Source organism: Trachemys scripta, chromosome 2 (genome assembly GCF_013100865.1).
Source record: "Trachemys scripta elegans isolate TJP31775 chromosome 2, CAS_Tse_1.0, whole genome shotgun sequence".
Taxonomy (NCBI): Eukaryota; Metazoa; Chordata; order Testudines; family Emydidae; genus Trachemys; species Trachemys scripta.
In genome coordinates, this window is record NC_048299.1 from 268570247 (window position 1) to 268590571 (window position 20325).

At 41.3% G+C, this 20325-nt stretch overlaps 1 protein-coding gene across 1 annotated transcript in view; it reads right to left on the bottom strand.

The window, feature by feature from the left end:
* The window catches only part of ZFAT (zinc finger and AT-hook domain containing), a 147030-nt gene that overhangs the window by 67565 nt on the left and 59140 nt on the right, over window positions 1-20325 (bottom strand). The window contains exons 5-7 of the mRNA XM_034763661.1: window positions 16496-16649; window positions 14171-15639; window positions 12571-12803 (exon numbers count right to left, since the gene is read on the bottom strand). Of these exons, the coding sequence (XP_034619552.1) occupies window positions 12571-12803; window positions 14171-15639; window positions 16496-16649 (1856 nt within the window). The remainder of the gene's footprint in view (window positions 1-12570; window positions 12804-14170; window positions 15640-16495; window positions 16650-20325) is intronic.

Consider the following 20325-nt stretch of genomic DNA (forward strand, 5'->3'; position numbering starts at 1 on the left):
GTTACTTATAAAAACATTTTTGATACTATAGGTCAAATGGAATTAGGGAGTGTGCTAGCAAGATCTTTGTTTTCTTTTGCATATGTAACATTATTATTTTTTATTACTGTAGCACTAGACGCCCCAACTAAGACTGGGACCCTTTTGTGCTAGGTACTGCATAAACACACAATAAGAGATTGTTCTTACCCAAGTTCCAGGGGACATAAACAAATGCTTAAGTGCTTTAATAAATCAGGGTCTATATCATGAGTTTATCTTCACTAATACAAACATCACCATTATAAACAAAATTGTTGGACAGCCCTTAGTTGTCAAGAGTTGCATAACATTTTTCATTTGTGAGGTGGAGAGGAATTTTGGAAGAGATCTTAGCTGCACTTTATCCCCATGGAACACTCTATAAAGTGGATCCGCAAGTAGAGCTGGAATCTCGCTAACCCTTCTTGCTGAGATGATGGTCACCAGGAAAGCAGTTTCGAGAGAGAATAAAAATAGTAAAATGAGCAGTCCTTTGTGGGTTCCAAGAGAGATGCCAGTCATGATGGAGGTGACTCTCGAACTGGTGGGTACACATGGATTAGGCCTTTGATTGTGGGGATTGCAAATAGTGTGTAAGCCTGGAAAGATAACATACCAATATTGCACACAGAACACCACTTAATTGAACAGATAGTCTTCCTGTTTGCTTCAAATGGAGGAACTAGTCCAGGATACTGCGGATAACAGCCTCTGAAGGATACAGGCCTGCTAGGTATCCAAGATGGAGAATCTTTCCTATTTCATCCTAGAGAGGAATCTGGTGGATTGTTTTTTCTATTAGAATATCCTAAATGGCAGACTTAGCTGACTGAACCCCTCATGGGAGACTTTAATCACCCTGATATCTGCTGGGAGAGCAATACAGCGGTGCACAGACAATCCAGGAAGTTTTTAGAAAGTGTAGGGGACAATTTCCTGGTGCAAGTGCTGGAGGAACCAACTAGGGGCAGAGCTTTTCTTGACCTGCTGCTCACAAAGAGGGAAGAATTAGTAGGAGAAGCAAAAGAGGATGGGAACCTGGGAGGCAGTGACCATGAGATGGTCGAGTTCAGGATCCTGACACAAGGAAGAAAGGAGAGCAGCAGAATACGGACCCTGGACTTCAGAAAAGCAGACTTTGACTCCCTCAGGGAACAGATAGGCAGGATCCCCTGGGAGAATAACATGAAGGGCAAAGGGGTCCAGGAGAGCTGGCTGTATTTTAAAGAATCCTTATTGTGGTTGCAGGAACAAACCATCCCGATGTGTAGAAAGAACAGTAAATATGGCAGGCGACCAGCTTGGCTAAACAGTGAAATCCTTGCTGATCTTAAACGCAAAAAAGCAGCTTACAAGAAGTGGAAGATTGGACAAATGACCAGGGAGGAGTATAAAAATATTGCTCAGGCATGCAGGAGTGAAATCAGGAAGGCCAAATCACACTTGGAGTTGCAGCTAGCAAGAGATGTTAAGAGTAACAAGAAGAGTTTCTTCAGGTATGTTAGCAACAAGAAGAAAGTCAAGGAAAGTGTGCGCCCCTTACTGAATGAGGGAGGCAACCTAGTGACCGAGGATGTGGAAAAAGCTAATGTACTCAATGATTTTTTTTGCCTCTGTCTTCACAAACAAGGTCAGCTCCCAGACTGCTGCACTGGGCAGCACAGTATGGGGCGAAGGTGACCAGCCCTCTGTGGAGAAAGAAGTGGTTCGGGACTATTTAGAAAAACTGGACGTGCACAAGTCCATGGGGCTGGATGCACTGCATCCAAGGGTGCTAAAGGAGTTGGCGGATGAGATTGCAGAGCCATTATTTTTGAAAACTCATGGCGATCGGGGGAGGTCCCAGATGACTGGAAAAAGGCTAATGTAGTGCCCATCTTTAAAAAAGGGAAGAAGGAGGATCCGGGGAACTACAGGCCAGTCAGCCTCACCTCAGTCCCGGAAAAATCATGGAGCAGGTCCTCAAGGAATCAATTATGAAACATTTAGAGGAGAGGAAAGTGATCAGGAACAGTCAGCATGGATTCACCAAGGGGAAGTCGTGCCTGACTAACCTAATTGCCTTCTATGATGAGATAACTGGCTCTGTGGATGAGGGGAAAGCAGTGGATGTGTTATTCCTTGACTTTAGCAAAGCTTTTGATACGGTATCCCACAGTATTCTTGCCACCAAGTTAAAGAAGTATGGGCTGGATGAATGGACTGTAAGGTGGATAGAAAGCTGGCTAGATCGTCGGGCTCAGCGGGTAGTGATCAATGGCTCCGTGTCTAGTTGGCAGCCGGTTTCAAGCGGAGTGCCTCAGGGGTCGGTCCTGGGGCCGGTTTTGTTTAATGTCTTTATTAATGATCTGGAGGATGGTGTGGACTGCACTCTCAGCAAGTTTGCAGATGACACTAAACTGGAGGCGTGGTAGATACACTAGAGGGTAGGGATCAGATACAGAGGGCCCTAGACAAATTAGAGGATTGGGCCAAAAAAAAAAAAAAAAAACCTGATGAGGTTCAACAAGGACAAGTGCAGAGTCCTGCACTTAGGACGGAAGAATCCCATGCACAGCTACAGATTAGGGACCGAATGGCTAGGTAGCAGTTCTGCAGAAAAGGTCTTAGGGGTCACAGTGGACGAGAAGCTGGATATGAGTCAACAGTGTGCTCTTGTTGCCAAGAAGGCTAACAGCATTTTGGGCTGTATAAGTAGGGGGTATTGCCAACAGATCGAGGAACATGATCGTTCCCCTTTATTCGACATTGGTGAGGCCTCATCTGGAGTACTGTGTCCAGTTTTGGGCCCCACACTACAAGAAGGATGTGGAAAAATTGGAAAGAGTCCAGCGGAGGGCAACAAAAATGATTAGGGGGCTGGAGCACATGACTTATGAGGAGAGGCTGAGGGAACTGGGATTGTTTAGTCTCCAGAAGAGAAGAATGAGGGGGATTTGATAGCTGCTTTCAACTACCTGAGGTGGGGTTCCAAAGAGGATGGAGCTCGGCTGTTCTCAGTGGTGGCAGATGACAGAACAAGGAGCAATGGTCTCAAGTTGCAGCTGGGGAGGTCTAGGTTGGATATTAGGAAACACTATTTCACTAGGAGGGTGGTGAAACACTGGAATGCGTTACCTAGGGAGGTGGTGGAATCTCCTTCCTTAGAGGTTTTTAAGACCCGGCTTGAAAAAACCTTGGCTGGGATGATTTAGTTGGTGTTGGTCCTGCTTTGAGCAGGGGGTTGGACTAGATGACCTCCTGAGCTCCCTTCTAACCCTGATACTCTATGATTCAATTGTCGGAGAATAACAGAGTTCTATGAACCTGAAAAGCCTTCTCCAGGGATAGGGGCATGAGGCAGCCTTCCTACCTTTGTGAGTTCAGGCAATGCCCATGCTGTACAGGCATCCTCTTCTTTCTTCTTCTACTTAAGAAAAGCTAATTAACTGACAGTCGAACAAAAATATTCCCCGAATGGCAAAAGAAAGCATTAAGGATACTGCATACAATCTGAGCGTGCTGTACCTCTGGTAGTTAGAAACTAAAAGGTGGCTGGGAACACTCACGCTTTTATATCATCAAAAGTTTCCATAAGGGGAAAAGGAGGGAGGAGTAAATGGTCCCAGTGGACAATGTTCACTAGAAAATGTTGGAAGCTTGCAGTGCAGGTGACTTGATCTCACAAATGGAGAATATGCAGCAGCACCTCAAAGAACTATTAATTTGAGGGGTGGAGATGAGAGCAAGAAACATAGCCCCATTAGACCCCAATCTGCCACAATTGACTTTGCAGCACCAGACTTCACACTATCTAAAATGATAGACATTAGTATGTTACAATGACACACTAATATTTGCATTAAAAGTTATCTTTCCAAATGCTGGATTCCTTTTCAGCAGTGTTTTTCAAACTGGGGGTCCCAATCTAAAAGGAGGTCTATTGTAGGGGAGGGTCACGAGAGCGGTGGCTTCTGGCCGGGTGCCCAGCTCTGAAAGCAGTGCCACCACCAGCAGCAGTGGTGCAGAAGTAAGGATGGTGTGGTATGGGGGGAAGAGGGGAGGTCTCACTTTTTGAGGGGCATTGTAACAGCCTGAAATATTTTCAAAGGGTGTTCCAGGAAAAAAAGTTTGAGAACCCTTGCTTTTCAGTGTTTGTATTTAGAGTTTTAAAAACATATGCAATGCTAAGATTATTCTGATCTAGTGGCTGTTCACAGTGGCCTATGTGAAATGAGTTGGTGGATCTCAATTTATTCCTGAATCTCACCACATATCCTATTATACATAATGTTTAAACAAAATATAAAATATATATTAATTAATAGCATAGGGATGTTGAGCTTTTTTTCCGGTTCATTGTACTGTTAAGTATTTTCAGAGGAGTCTGGAGCATTTAGATAGGCACCTCTTATTTTAGAAGTCTAAATAAATTGAAAAACTCATCAGGAATTACTTTCAAAGAAATGTTATATTCAGGACAGAAAGAAATAGTAAGGATGTTAAAGTTAACTGGAAAAACATACCCACCAATATCAGTGCACAAATGGTTGTACTCATATCTATTTTTCCAGCTCTGAGGAACATATGCACCCAAAATTATCAAAACTGGTTGCCTAAAGTTAGGCACTTAAATAAGTACTCTGATTTATAAGAGGTGTTGGGCACCCGCAGCTCCCATTAAATTTAGATATCTACATTTAGGCCCCAAGTTTGAAAATGGCGACCACAGTACATTTCACTCTTGCTTTGCTTTGTGTCACAAAGGGAACATTCTTCTGATGTAGCTTTTGGTAGGTAAATACTGTATTAAGTTGAGTTATATGGACTCATATGGATATTTCTGGGCCTATAAACACAGAGGTGTTTGTACAGAACATAGAGACACATATACTTTACAGAAATTTATAAGTACACACCTATATAACTGACAGAGAATCTTATTTTCAAATTACCAGTAAATACATGTGGAGCTACAGTACCAACAATAATATTTTTCCACGATGACCGATTTTAACATCAAAGCCTTTCAAAAAAAAAAAATGTAGTCAAAATCTATTTCCTTGGGCAGTTAGAAAGTCATCTTTACTAAGTTCTATAATATATGCTCTTCAAAAACTGTGTTCTTTGTAGTCTCACACAGAGATTGCACTTCTCAGTACACAGTGCCTTCAAAGTATGCCTTGTCAACCTCCATAATCCTAGGGAGTGCATCCAGCTGAAGCTGAACCTTTCAGAGTTGTTTGTCCACGTCAGCGCCACAGAGTTTCACAGGGTAGCATCATCTAGTTCTGAGTCTAAGAATATTCCTGTCACTCTCCTTCTGAGAGCCTGTTACAGCACTAGTCCTTCAGAGTAACCCTGTCACTCTCAGAGCCAGCCCTTAAGAATTCCTCTGTTACAAATTAAGCATTTCAGAGCTTACCCAGGTCATAAATGCAGAGTCCCAAAGAGGGTCCCCATCACAGCTCTTGCTATTCTGAGTGCCCTTGTCATGGATGATGACAAAGGTGTTAAAAGGACTCAGATGGAGGTTGCAATAATGCCCCCAGCACATTCACAACAACATCTGATTTTTTTCCCTTTTGTAAGAATAAACGTCATTTATCCTCTGCCTTATCAGGATACCTGCCTTTTAAATGCTTTTGAAGATTTTCTGAAGGACACAAAAAGGCAAAGTGCTCTGTGAGCTAGCTCTACCTTTGGTATAGATTGGCAGCACGATCCAGTCAGCTACTTCAATTTCAAAATCACAACCAGTTCCTGAGACTTAGGCCAGGTCTACAATAAAAAAAGTAGGTCAACCCAGCTACATTGCTTAGTTATAGTTAAACCATATAGTTTGACTGACCTAACCCCAGTGTCGACAGCACTAGGTTGATGGAAGAATTCTTCTCCCAACCTAGCTACCGCCTCTTGTGGAGGTGGATTCATTACAGGAATGGGCAAACCTCTCCCATTGCTTTAGTGAGTGTCTACACTGAAGCGCTACTGGGACACAGCTGCAGCAGTTTAAGTGAAGACGTCCCTATTAACTAACTTAGAGAAAATGCAAGAAGCTTAAAAAGATAAAATAATTTCTAAACAAAGAAAAACAGTTAGATTTCTCACTCTGTGAAGACAACAGAATCAGATTCATAAATGCTCTCAAACCTTGTGAATTAAGCAGTCTATTACAAGCGGGTGGAATTTCTTAATTTAACTATGCTATACTTCATTACAACATAAGGCCATTTACACATATGCCTTTCATTATATGAATGTATTCAGATCTTGCTACAAATGAATCACCAGATATATTACGAATTCTACACACAAAGAACAGTCCATTGATCAGTGTATTGCTTCCCTGAAGCACATGCAAGCTTCAAGATTAATTAAATGGGTAAGTGCACTAGTATACAGGCATTTAAAAAATCCCAGTCTTATGATATGGAGCACTTAAAATATGGACAGACCACTGTGAAATTTATTTAATGAAGCAAAAGTGCTGAACCTAACCTTAGCCTGGATGCACTAGAAACCAACAATAGTAGGATATGATATAGCACATGCCAGTGGAGATGCTCTTTGAAATGGCAAGCAACTATGTGATGTAACAAACCTCTCCTTTGTACACACTGAGTGAAATCCTGACCCGACTGAAGTCTTTGGGAGTTTTGCCATTGACTTCAATGGGGCTGGATGTTGCCTGCTGTTTTTACTACTAGAATGATTTTTTTGCAGTTTTCCTAATAACTGACACAGTTCAAGAAATGCATCAGGGTGAACCTGGCATAAATCTCCTTGTGGCCATGAGTACACAGAAATTATTCAGGTCCAAACTAGACAAAGGTGGTACAGAATGAAGAATTAATTTGTATTCCTTTTTTGTACTAGGGATACTTATTTCATTTGGAGGAAAAACCTGCAGAGACTGATATTACTATTCATTATGTGTATTTGGGTAGCACCTAGAGGACTCAGTTAGAAATTAAGGCCCCACTATGGTACTGTGCAAACACACACACAAAAAAATGGCTGATGGCTCCCTCCCTGAAAAGTATACACTAAGTAAATATTAACTATGAAAATGATATGAATATTTATTTGACATCAAGTTTTCTCCACACTTTGATTCTGAGTGACTCCGAAGTATACACATTAAGACTGCAGTAATTTTCAACACAAGTATCTATTATTCCTTCCATTAATCACCCTAGAACAAATGGGTTCTCTGAAAGGGCTATACAAACCTTTGAGAAATTATCCTCATTTGATCTATATTGCACAGATTACATTGCTAATTCATATGAATGAATATGACCTGACTATTCAATGCCCTGGCCACTATGCAAAAAAATTTAAAAACCCATCCCGGTTGTAACATCAACTGATGCTTCTAAGTACAATTCAAGGTACTGGTGGTTCTTAATGCCTTAAAAGCCCAAGACTAGGGGTTGAACAGACAGCAGAACATTTTTGGTAATGAACCCTCAGCCCTGAAATTTGATTCCTCTGAAACAAGGGAGGCTGATGACAAGTTGGCCATAAAGAAGAGGAACTAAGGAAAGAGACAAGTGGTTAGGGAGGCAGAAGAATGGGTAAGGCACAAAGGGAAGTGCGGTTGGGAGGGCAAGAAGAGATCAAAATAAATCAGTAAAAAAGACTGATGCTGGCTTGCAGCAGGAGGCAACAACAAGTTAAGAATAACCCTCAGGAAAAATAGTTCCCTCCATTGTGCATATTGCCCTCAGTCTTCAGCTTTGCACAGCATAGCACTGTTTCTTCCCCACAGAGCAATATGTTTTTGCTACTGCTCTTTCAGATAGTCATTTTTTTTAATCATGCTAATAAAATAAACAGTAAATTAATATAGAAGCCTACAAGAAACTTGTACTCATAGCCAGGGGTCTCAATAGTTTTAGACAAGCCGCAGCTTACATAAACAACACAAAGATATGTCTAAATGCCAAAAATGAAGACGAGAGAAGCCAAAAAAGGAAACAGACAGCACTACTTATTCTTGAAATGAATAATGCAAGAAACAGTCCAATGTCACAAAGCTCCTGCTCTGGCACAATGGGGTTCATTCACCTCATCACCAAGTCAAAGTATTGCTAACGTATCACAGCACTTCAAACTTTCCATCAAAATTCTATGGTCTCCCTATTTTCTCCCTCCAAACACCATCTTCTCTCTCTCTCATTTCCTTCCCAACCTACTTAAAATGTTTTTATCATCATTGTATCTTACAATTTGAAGAAGAAAAACCTGTTGTATTTTGATAGTTTGACTCACGAAATTTTTAGCATTTTACAGCAATAAAAACAAAAAAGAAAAATGTCTTTCACTCCTCAATAGAGAATACTTATTACTAATTGGCTCAAGCTGGCCAGTGCTGTATGTTGCTGTGCAATCCTTTCCATGTGTGTCTACCAATGTATTTCATCCTATCATGCAAACCTCTGCTATGACAGCCCTAAGTCTTCCCTAAGGAGAACTTACTCAGGACAGATCTACTCTACAGTGCTACATCGGTGCAGCTGCACCACTGTAGTGCGTCTGGTGAAGACGCGCTATTGCTGTCTCAGTTGTCCTGAGGTGACTTCTATTTACTCAGAAACTATACAAATTATGAAAACAGGGGAGGAGAGGGAAGGGATTGTAGATCTATATTGACAGTCTAATCGAAGAACCAGCGTTATTAGGTAAATAAGTTTTTATCTCTTTCAAGAATTGTCAATATAAACCTTCACACTTGTTACTAGCAATAACAACCATCTAACAAGGTGGATCTGAGGAGGGCACGACTGTTCTGAAGTGGGCATGTCCTGAAGCTGTCAAATAAAGAGACTAATGTAGTGCAAATGTGTGAAGTTAACTGAAGATAGCAGCCTTGTATGTCTCATACACGGAAACATCTCTCTCACATGCCACATGATATTTTTCTAGTACCAACCCTCCACCTCAGGAGAAGAAATCATGTTTTACCAACAAGCAGGTCATCTTTCTAGACTCCTTATCCCAACATCCTTTTCCTCTCTGATCTCTCCTTAGCTGCAGGAACTACAAAAGAATCAGTTACCAGGCAAGTAAAAAAATACATTCGAAGCCTTGAGATGTTACCTGGTATATAATGGCAGCCTGGTTAGATGCAGCAGATGCCACCACAAAGGAATGAAAAAGAGAAGTTGCTTACTTTATACAGTAACTAGAGTTCTTCAAGATGTGTGGTCCCCATCTGAATTCCATTGTGGGAGCATATGGACTCCACGTGCTTGAGACCAGAAGATTTTTGCTAGCAGTGTCTGTTGGTCTGTGCCTGAGCCCTTCCTCTCCTCACACTCTGAACAGAGGATATAAGGGGTGGTGTGGACAGATCACCTCTCCAGTTCCTTCTCTACCATGAATCATATGTAAGGCTCTGAAGCAGAAGGGAAGGAGGGCGGGTCATGGAATACAGGATGGTGGGTAGGAACCACACATCTCGAAGAACTCCATTACTGTACAAGATAAGTTACTTCTCCTTCTTCATGTGATGGTCCTTATTGTATTCCTTTGTGGGTGACTGAGAAGCAGTATTAATTGCAGAGGAGAATGCACAGGCCTCTATGGTATCAATGCCTACAGGACAGATGTGGTGAAAGATATGTCAATTACAGAAGCTTGCACCAGGGTGTAATGTCATGTGAAGGTATGGATAGAACCCCATATTGCTGCTTTACAGATGTCAGTAACAGAACATCTTGAAGGGAGGCTATCGAAGAGGCCTTGGCAGATGGTTGTCTTAACTCATAACACAGCAGAATGAAGCTTGGAATCCACTTTGAAAGTCCCTGGGAAGAGACTGCTTCCCCTCTCATTCATTCAGCAAAGGATATAAACAGTCTAGGCAATTTCCTAAAAGATTTTGTTCTTTGTAGGTAGAATGCCAAAGCTCGACAGATATCTAGAGAATGAAGTCTCCTATTCTCACTGGTGATATGAGGTTTTGGGAAGAAGACAGCTTCACAGATAAGTGGGTCAAAGAGTATGAGGCGAGGAGTTCAAATAGAAGCCTTTTTTAATGTGGAGATGACCAGATTGAGGTCCCATGATGGAGCAGGATTCATCACAGGAAAGAAGGTTTGGACCAGACATTTCAGACATCATAAAGTCACAGGATGGATGTAGATGGAAAGGTTGTCAATAGGAAAATGACAGGTGGAAATAGCTACTAAGTGTACCCAGAGGGAGTGAAGGGAAAGACCGGAAGTCTTTAAGGAAAGAAGATACTCTGATACGGTGGGGTGCCAAAGTCATCTGATATCATCATTGCCAGATAACCCCAAACATGGAACCTTTTCCACTTAGCTGTGTGTTACTCTCTAGTGGATTCCTTCCTACTATTGCTAAGGATAGACTGAACAGCTTCTGAATGTGTCATGTCTAGGTTCAACGCTCATCAAAATACCCAGCTGTCAGGGGGAGGAGAGCCAGATTAGGATGCCTGTCCTTGCCACTGTACTGGGTACAAAGGTCCGGGAATGTATGGCATGGATACTAATGTACGGCATGCTGACATCTGAAGAATGTTGAGGAACTGTCTGGACCATCTGGGAGCAATCAGGATGACCACTGCTTGGTCTTGCTCATCAGGAAGGTATACACCAACTGTTTCAACCAAGGAACTAGGAATCTCTCTCCTCTGGAGCCCTAACCTTGAGCTCCATTGGAGCAGTCGATCATGCATTTTCAGTTCTCTTGAGATGCAAACAGGTCCCAAGATGGAGAGCACCACTGGCGAAATATGCTCTGTACTACAGCTACATGCAACTACCATTCGGGATCCTTGGATCATAGAATATCAGGGTTGGAAGGGACCTCAGGAGGTCATCTAGTCCAACCCCCTGCTCAAATCAGGACCAATCCCCAACTAAATCATCCCAGCCAGGGCTTTGTCAAGACTGATCTTAAAAACCTCTAAGGAATGAGACTCCACCACCTCCCTAGGTAACGCATTCCAGTGAAGTGTCTGCTGAGGCTGTCTGCCAGCATGTTATGTATCCCTAGAAGGTGCACTGCGGACGCAGGGTTTTGACAGTGAACATATCAGTTCCAAAGATTGACAGCTTCTATACGTAGAGGGCTGGATCTTTCTCTCCATTTTTTGATGTAGAACACTGTTGTCATTTTGGCTGACATCACTCAAATATGTAGCGTTTGTATGAAAGGTGGGAATCACTTGCAGGACTCACGGATTTGCACACAGTTCTCGGAGGTTTATATGCAACCAGAACTCTATGTCCTTTGGGCTGCACTCTCGTCTATATGGCTGCCACACCCTAATAAGCAGGCATCCATGATTAATGTCTTCTCCGTTGAGGTGGGGAATGAAGGGAACCACACACACACTTGGTCCTCCACCAAGTCAGAGAAGCTCATGCTCTGTGGGGAAGCAAGACTAGTTTGTCCACACTGTCTGCTCAGCAAGTAAACCATCTGAAGCCAAACCTGCAGGCAATGAAGGTGAAGTCTCACAAAAGATGTCACATATCTACAGGAAGGTGTCGTGCAGGTTTCCTTTGAGGATGAGGGCTGACAGGTCAGCTATGGTGTGATAGCTTTGAGAAAAGTGTTCGCCCATAGGTGACAGGATGTTTTTGACTTTTATAATTTTTCTGTACAAGTTCATTCTGTTGTTATGTGCCAAGGCTGGGATGAACAGGTTAGGCAACCACCAAATTGGGTATTGGAGCCCTGGATAGATTAAAGATGGAGTGATTGGCAGCCCTCAAAGGTCGTGACAGAAGTTTCTTATGTGGAGGTGGGAGCTGGAAGGAGGGAAATGTTATGTTTGCTACATTGCACCCTGGGCTGTTTTCTTGGTGGTTCATAGCCCCTTTAGTTAAAATGTTTGAGGGGTTGGTCTGTCTATATGGCTGAGGCCTGTGGTACTTACTTTTTGGTGCTGAAGTGGAGACTCCCAGTGGACCAAGGGTTGTCCTTGAGTTTTTCAGTGAATCTAATGAGTTATCTGTCTTTTAACAAAACAGGTTTTCTCCCTCACAGGATTAATCTTCAACTGTAATTTGTACCTTCCTGGGGAACCCAGAGGACAGGAGCCACTAAGCCCTCCATATGACTATAGCTGTCACCATCGAGCAGGAGACCATATCCACCACGTCGACTGAGGCCTGCCGAGCTAGATATCACTGCAGTCATTGAAGAAATTCTGTCATAAACTAAGGATGGTAGAAAGGAACTGGAGAGGCAGCCAATCCATCCCGTCCCTTATACCTTTGATTTGGAGCACAAAGAGGAAAAGGGCTCAGGCATGGACCAATGGATGCTGCTAGTAAAAATCTTCCAATCTCAGTCGTACGGAGCACATGCATACCCACAGTGGAATACAGCTAGGAACCAACACTCAAAGAACCACCTTTTTATATCAATGATGGGCGTCATATAAGAACAGAGGTTAGACAGATTAGATATGTTTTGGGAACAGAGGCAGAGGTCATCATGTAATATTGTCACTTGATTTTGAAAATTCTGATGACTACATAGAAGTTAGATTTAAAAAAATACTATTTTGTTTGTACTTACCAGCTCTGTGTGAACTTTAAGATGTGCCTGGAGCTTGTATTTATCTGGAGTGGAGTAGTCACAGTCTTCAGTGGGACATTTCAGCAAAATGTTACTGTGCTTCTGAATGACATGACGCTTAAGGCAGTTTTTGGTGATGGAGGAGTAATTGCACTGAGAACAGTAATACAAATGCTCTCGAGTGTGAGTACGAACATGCATGTCATAATGCACCTGGTACCAAAACAACTTGCCTAAAAATAAAATTAAACAGTCAAACATGAAAACAAGTTTTTTTTTCTGAAGATATTTTTTAAATTGATATTGTAAAGAATTCAAATACATATTCAATTTCAATTCAAGCCACAACATCTGAATCCTATCCTTTTGTGTTTAATGAAATGTTAGCTGGTAAAATTATCTTAAGACATCTCACTGATGCAAATATATTTAGAAATAACAATTGTGGCACCTCCTTAATTGACATGTGCTAAAGAAAGAGATCTTAACAAGGGACCCCTTAATGCAGGATATCGTAACAAGCGTGTTCCTAATGAGGAAGTTCTTTTAAAGGTTTGCCCCTAATTAAAACATGAAAATGCAGGAATTCGTAGCAAGTATGGTTTAGCTGAACCAACCATAAATGAGTCAGGAGGCCTTGTTGACACTTGACCCTCTTGTTCCAAACTGTTCTAAAATAAGGACTCCAGGAAAAAAAGTGATTAGAAAATCTTTGAACATGCCTGTAGAAATATGCTGACTTTAAAGGATAACTCTACATTTAAATACTGAATATCTTCAAAACTTGAATTCCTTTCCCTTCTCAGTGATGAACACTATAACAAGACAAGTTCAGAGTTTCTGACTTTCTCCATTTTTGAATTATGCAAGCACAAAACTTTCAGTCAGAACATCGGAGACAAGTGTATGCTACTCCCCACTTTTGTAACTTCCACCAAAACACAACAACTTTGGTCTCAGACTAAGTATTGAAAATTTCCACCCCAAAGGAATTTGTTTGAGAAAGTTATGAAAAAGGGAAACCACATCAGTAATTTAACATGACATTATTTGCTATAAGAAGATGCCATCAGACATGTCTGGTGTATATATACACATCTCTACATACTACAGAAACATGGAAGGCTGAATTCTCCATTATGGCCCACACAAAGCCTGAGCACTATGGAGAGCATGGGCTGACGGTGAGCTGATTGAAACTCCTTGGTTCTGCTCTGCTTGGCCCCAGCAAAAGTTAAAGCAGCAAGGGGCATGGGAGGGAAAGAAAAAACAATAGCTTTAACTTACGTTGCAAGCATACCATCCCACATGGATGTTACCCCAGCAGAGAATCAGGCATATCAGAACCTCACTTAGCCATGCCTTCTCCCTTTTCCAAGGTTTCCCTGGCAGATTTAAGTCCATTTTGCACTGCTTATGCAGCACAAAATAATTTCAGTGGACCAGAACCCAGCCCAGAACCTTTGTATTTAAGTCAGAAATTACTATTGCTACAAATGAAAAGATACACAAATGCACCAAACTATAAACCAGAATGCAATGAAAAAGTACTGCTATATGACTTATTTGAACTAACTCACAGTATTCCACTGCTCCTTACCACAGTATTCACATTCCAAGTCTCCATAAACCTTCCTGATCTTCTCACACAAGTCTGTGTTCATTTGTCTCTTTTGTAAACTGTCCAATATCTGCATAAAGGCAACAGCTCCACTTCGATTATCAGAAGCCATATTATGAGAGTCCAGCTGTGGACTGACGGCTGTATTGGAATCTAATGCTGTAGGAGGGTTTGTGGACTCATCTGTGTTTTGATTTGGTGACTTGCTAGTTTCTAATTCATTAAGACAAAAGGGTTGAACTTTCTCTTCGGAAGCTGAAAGGTTCTCATTGTCTATATTTTTCTGTCTTATATTAGAGCTTTTGCCTCCAGACAACAACAGCTGAATTTCTTCATCCTGCATATTCACTGAACTATCATGACTGATTTTCTGTACATTTTCATGAGAAGCCTTTAGCTCATTGGAAGCACAGGTAGCATTTTTAAGTAAGAAACGATCTGAAGCCAGGTCTGATTGAGGGTCTGGTGCTGCTAGGTCTGTTGATGGTTGACATGGTGGTTCTGGTACATTCTCCACCGGGGAGTTTTCAAATTCTAAAGAAGGGGCAGTCTCAATTTTCAGAAGATCACCAGGCTGATCATTATGGCTTCCATCTATGGTATTTGATTCATCTTTACAAGTAGATTGCTTTGGTACGCTGAGAGCATTAGCACTTAGGGGCATGAACTCATCTGCAGTCTGTGAAAACTGTTCTCCAAGTGCTTCCTGTTGGATATCACCTCCTGGTTCCAGAAGGCAGAAACTCTGATTGATAGAACTATTAAAAACAGAAATCTCTTGTAAATTTCCATGCAGTTCTTTGATATGTGCACGGAGCCTTACAGAACTGACAAATTTCTTCGAACACACAGAACAAACATACACAAATGGATGTTTTCGGACATGAAGTTCGAGTGCTTGATACTTCGTGGCTCCATGGCCGCATAGCTCACAAGCAAAGGGCCTTTCATCACCGTGGACTAGCATGTGTCGATCTCGATCCAGTTCATTTTTGAATTTACGTTCGCAAATATGACAGTCATACAGCAGTTGTCTCTTGCCTTCTCGGGTCATCAAGCGGAGCTCATCAAATACATCTTTCACTTTTTTGTCTTGCAAGTCATGTGTTTCCTTTATATGCTTAATTAGATTTTTGACGTCTGAGTATTTCTTTTTACAGAAGCGGCAATGTTGCTTAATTTTCTTGTGGACTCTCTCAATATGGACTTTGAGATGGCCTTTGCTGAGACAGGTGAATGCACAGTAATCACAACTAAACTTCTCTCCTGTGTGTTTCCGCATGTGGACATTGAGGTTGGCTTTTATAGCACTGGCATAGCTGCAGTATGAACATTTGTAAGGCTTTTCGTTTGTGTGAATCCTCAAATGAGCCTGAAGAGAGTGTTTAAATTTGAACACCTTGTTGCAGTATTCACATGTAAAAATTTTTAGCTGAGTAGGACCTAACCTAGAAAGAAGCCAAACAACCAGAATATAGTTATCTTTAGAATTCTGATATATAGTTGCAAAATATGCCAAAGGAGCCTTACTGTATATTATGGACTAAGGGCATATAAAAATCCTCATTTTATGGATGGGAGGAGATGCTAACATTTTAATTAACAGATATGCTTCTCACACCCCACCCGCTCTCCACACACACACACACACACACACACACACACACGACTCACACAAACTAATTGCCATACGTTGCACATCTAATTTATTTTAACCCCTGTATCTATTTTTTTTTAAAAATTCAGGACTAACCGATTCTAAAGTTTAAGTTTCCAACATTCTTGTGCTGAACTATTATTATTAGAAAAATTAAGGGGGAAATGCTGTAAACATATTTGCAGAAACTCAGTTAAAGTTACAGTCTTAGCACTTGTGGAAATACGACATTCGGGAGACTCAGTTTTGGTAGCAGTAATAGTTAACTTCATTGAACTTATTGCTATTCAGTTTATAAAGGCAAGATTGGTTGTCTTGAGAGAAAGCTAACATCTGCCTCACAAAGATGCTGAAGGATAAGATATTAAACCATTTAAAGATAACGAAAGAAAGGGGTAAATTCCAATAGACAAAGGTGCTATTTTAGGTTATGATGATTCTTTACCTATTTTTATCTTCTTATATTGTTCTAACTCTTAATATTTGACAGACTCTAATGGTCTAGCTACTCTGACTCACCTGATGTATAATCTGTTTCTGCCTGCTGAAATAAGGGAAACAAATGGAGGAATTTCCATTTACATGATGCTGGATAAGGAAACATGTCACTCCTAAGTTTAACATGAACCCAAGTACTCTAAAATTACCTGCTCGATTTCATTGGCTGCTCATATGGTGTTTGTTGAATGGCATATTCTTGATACCCTCTTCGTTGAGCTGGGTCTGGTACTGCTGTCTCAGGATTTGTTGCTGATTCAATTTCTGGGGGAGCAGCCTCAACTGGAACAATTTTTGTAGCTCCTAAAATTAAAATAAAACACTAAATAAAATAGAATAATGCTTATTAAAATAGTGATATTAAAACGCAGTTGTCCTGTGACTATTATGCTATTTTACTTTGGTTTGTTCTACTTATTTGAATGTAACAGTAGAAAGACAGAGTAAAACTGTAGTACTTGTATTGCAGACCTTTGTTGTATTGTAGGTGGAGGAAGTGATGCCAGTTAAGGTTGCCTGACACTTCTATTATAAGATCCTGTTTTCAGTTCCTTAGATCTTTGCCAGACTTTAACCATTTGAACTGAAATTTTACATGACAGGGTATCTGCCTCAGGCTGAAGTTTTGGGGAGAATTTCAGCCAAAATGATACAGCCATTTCCAAGAATAAGGCTAGAGAAAAATAACTTTTACCAGTACTTAAAAAAAAAAAAAATCAACATTTTGTCTCCTGTGCACTGGTGCCAGCAGAGGGAGAACAGTCAGCAAGGAGGAGGAGGAGGAAGCTGTCCAATTAAAATGCAGAGGGGTCAAAAGCCGGACCAGGACTGAGGGAAAGGATAGAAAGAGGAGCCTGGGCCTGGCTGTGCAAGGAGACCAGGGCTGGAAGCTGGTGAAGGAAACCATCACATTCTGTCACATTCAGTGCACAGAATGGACCTGCTCTGTGAACGAATCAGGATTGCACAGTAAAGGAGGCTGTTGTCTGTAGGATCCTTAACTCATTTGTTGAGGAAGTTGGAAGCTGTGCAGTGAATGAGGCAGGGGATTGGCATGAAGAGAAATCTCTTTACCTCAGCTCCCCATCTGTAAATTGGGACAATACCACCTCCTCACTTCACAGGGGCATTGGGAAGACAAATAAATGTTTGTTAAGAACTCAGATACAATAGTGATGAGCACCACAGAAAAGCCTATGAGGAATTTAATAATTCTGTCTTTAGCGGGTTTGAATAGTGGGCAGTAAATAAGGCATGGAGACACCCAGTGTACAATAAGGAGAAAACAAAATATTTAATAGTTGCTCATTCAGTGAGTTCTATCCATCCTGTGCACTGAATAAGGTAGCGGTCTTATGAAAAAAGTAGCATATGATTATGTAATTAAAGACTGTATCATAATGCATATGCAAAAGAGGGACATATTAAGGTTACCTATGCAACCTTAAGTCTGGCATTTCCTAACTTTTCAGTGCTTGACTTTGCAAACTTAATATTCTTTTAACATACTTTGTGTGTGTGTAATCTTAGACCTAAAACAGCTTAGCTGAAATAAGTTATTTCATGCACAATTGGCTGCATTAAGTCTCAAAGATTTTTTGTTTGTTTATGTCAGCATTTGATCACATTTCAGTTTACAGCACTAGAAACTAAGAAAGATCTAACTGAGAAAGACGACAGTAACTTGTTTCTTTTTGTGCCAAAAGAAAGAACACGGATGAAATGAAATGCGAAGATGTTTGGGAAATAAGAGAATAAAGCGGAGAGAACAAAATTAAAAGGTAAAGTCACATAGGACTGTTTAGATAAAGTAAGAAGAACGATTTTTTTGTAAATCTAGACTCCCACTATGTTCTGAGAGCGAGAGAGAAAAGAAACAAAACAATGCATATGAAATATTCCTTGCATCATGAAGAAACAAAATTAAGGTAATTATCTTCCCACCAATAAGGCAGATGGTTTTAAAGAAATTATCCTTTACCAAAAAAAAATAAGCAATACTTAAAAAAAAAAAAGGGGGGGGGGGGGTCTTAGTTGAAAAATAAATTGTAAAAAGGCCAAGATTAAACCTTAGATACTCTGAGTGAAGAGAGAAAAGAAGGAGGAATACTTGTGGCACCTTAGAGATTGACTAAAATTTATTTGGACATAAGCTTTCAGGTTTTAGCCCACAAAAGCTTATGCCCAAATAAATTTGTTAGTCTCTAAGGTGCCACAAATACTCCTCGTTCTTTTTGCTGATACAGACTAACACGGCTACCACTCTGAAACCTGTCTATGAGTGAAGGAAAGTTTGTCGGTAGGTAAATAACTAGGACTGGCCAAAAATTTTCCATCAAAACTGTTTTTTAATGGAGGGAGGGTTTGGGGTTTTTTTTTTTTTTTTTTGGGTTTTTTTTGCAATGCTTGCTTTCCACAGGAAAATTTTGACTTTTAATTGAAAAAACAAACTTCCAAAAATCAAAAATTTTGATTTCAAAATACCACCACAGCAATTCCTAGGAGTATGAATTCAGGTTCCTTATGCCCATACTTAGAGCCCTGCGCGGATACAAAATTTGGATGCGGACATCCGCAGATATAAAGCAGATAGCCGCAGATTTGCAGGGCTTTACCCATATTCTCGTCTATGGGCCAGGTTTCCCAGCAGGACTACATGTTCCATGACGTATTGTGGCCAGGAACTCCGACGATGCACTGAGGTTGCTCATGAAGAGCTGAGATGGTAGTGCACGATGAGAGATGTAGTTTAGCCAGGGAGCCCAGAGCACAGAAAAGATAAACATTTTCTGACCAGCTCTACAACTAATACCTGCAATGCACACCACATTTAGAGACTAGTAGCACTCAAAGGCCCTGATCAGAATAGGGGCCCCATTGTGCCAGGTAGTGTATGTTTCCAGTAGACACAGTCCTTGGCCAAGTTAGCAGGCTATCTGTATCTCAGACTCCCTCTTGATCTCAAGTGCAACCCACTCAGGTCTCAGGCCTGGGAAGAATTATATGATTCTCTCACTCTCAGACCTGGGTTTGAGCTAACATCCCCTGGTACTAACCATGATTACCTCAGCAGGTCTGACTTGGATTCAGACCCTGCAGTTCTGTTGCCTGGGAAGCAGTGACCAATGGTTAATACAGTGGCTAAATAGCCCTCTTAAAGCAAAATACTACTTATTTAGAACCAAAGAGAAAACAGATCTTACTATCCCCAACTATGATAACTTGGGGAATCAATCTACATGCAACCAACTTATGAATTTGAGTTGATTTTCTTAAATTGCTGCTTCAATGAATGCCTCAGTATATGAAGAATCCACCATCAGCTATCAGAGCTGTGCCACACATCTCCCAGACCATTGATTCTTCTTACTTTATCTTGATGGTTGCCCAATTGAAAAAGTAGCATCTTAGCACAATGGGTTGGAGAACCAGTTTTTTCCCCAATTTCTCTGTAGAAGGCTGGGGTTTGAAGCAGTAGAATTTCCCCAGAAGGAGGAACAAAAGGATGAGCCCTTTAAAACAGAGACTGGGTCAGTTAGAGGGAAAGAGGAAAATTAGGGCAAGGGAGAGGTACAAAAGGCATGCTTTTGTAGCAGAGGGGATTTCTGCCAGCAGGACCAGCAAAGGTCAAAGGAAGCTGGTTGGGTGGAGGCGGGGGAGAGAGAGAGACATACATTCCATGATTCGGAGAAGAACCATTAGCTGCAGGAGGAGGATCTTGGACACCCTAAAATAGCCTAACCTAAGCCCAGAGAATGCTCCAGAATGAAGAAACTGAGGCAGGGAATGGTGTGTAGGTGTGTCTTAATGTGGAGAAGATCGGCACAGCTCCTGGGGGTGTAGGGCAGCTGGACTGCCAGGTCCCATTTTCTTGAAGGGGTAACAGACAGAGAGCTTGTGCCCCAGGAGTGTGCCAGAGAGGCCTAGAATGAAACAGTGCTGGAGCCTACCCATTCAGGAAGTTGAACGTGCATAGGGC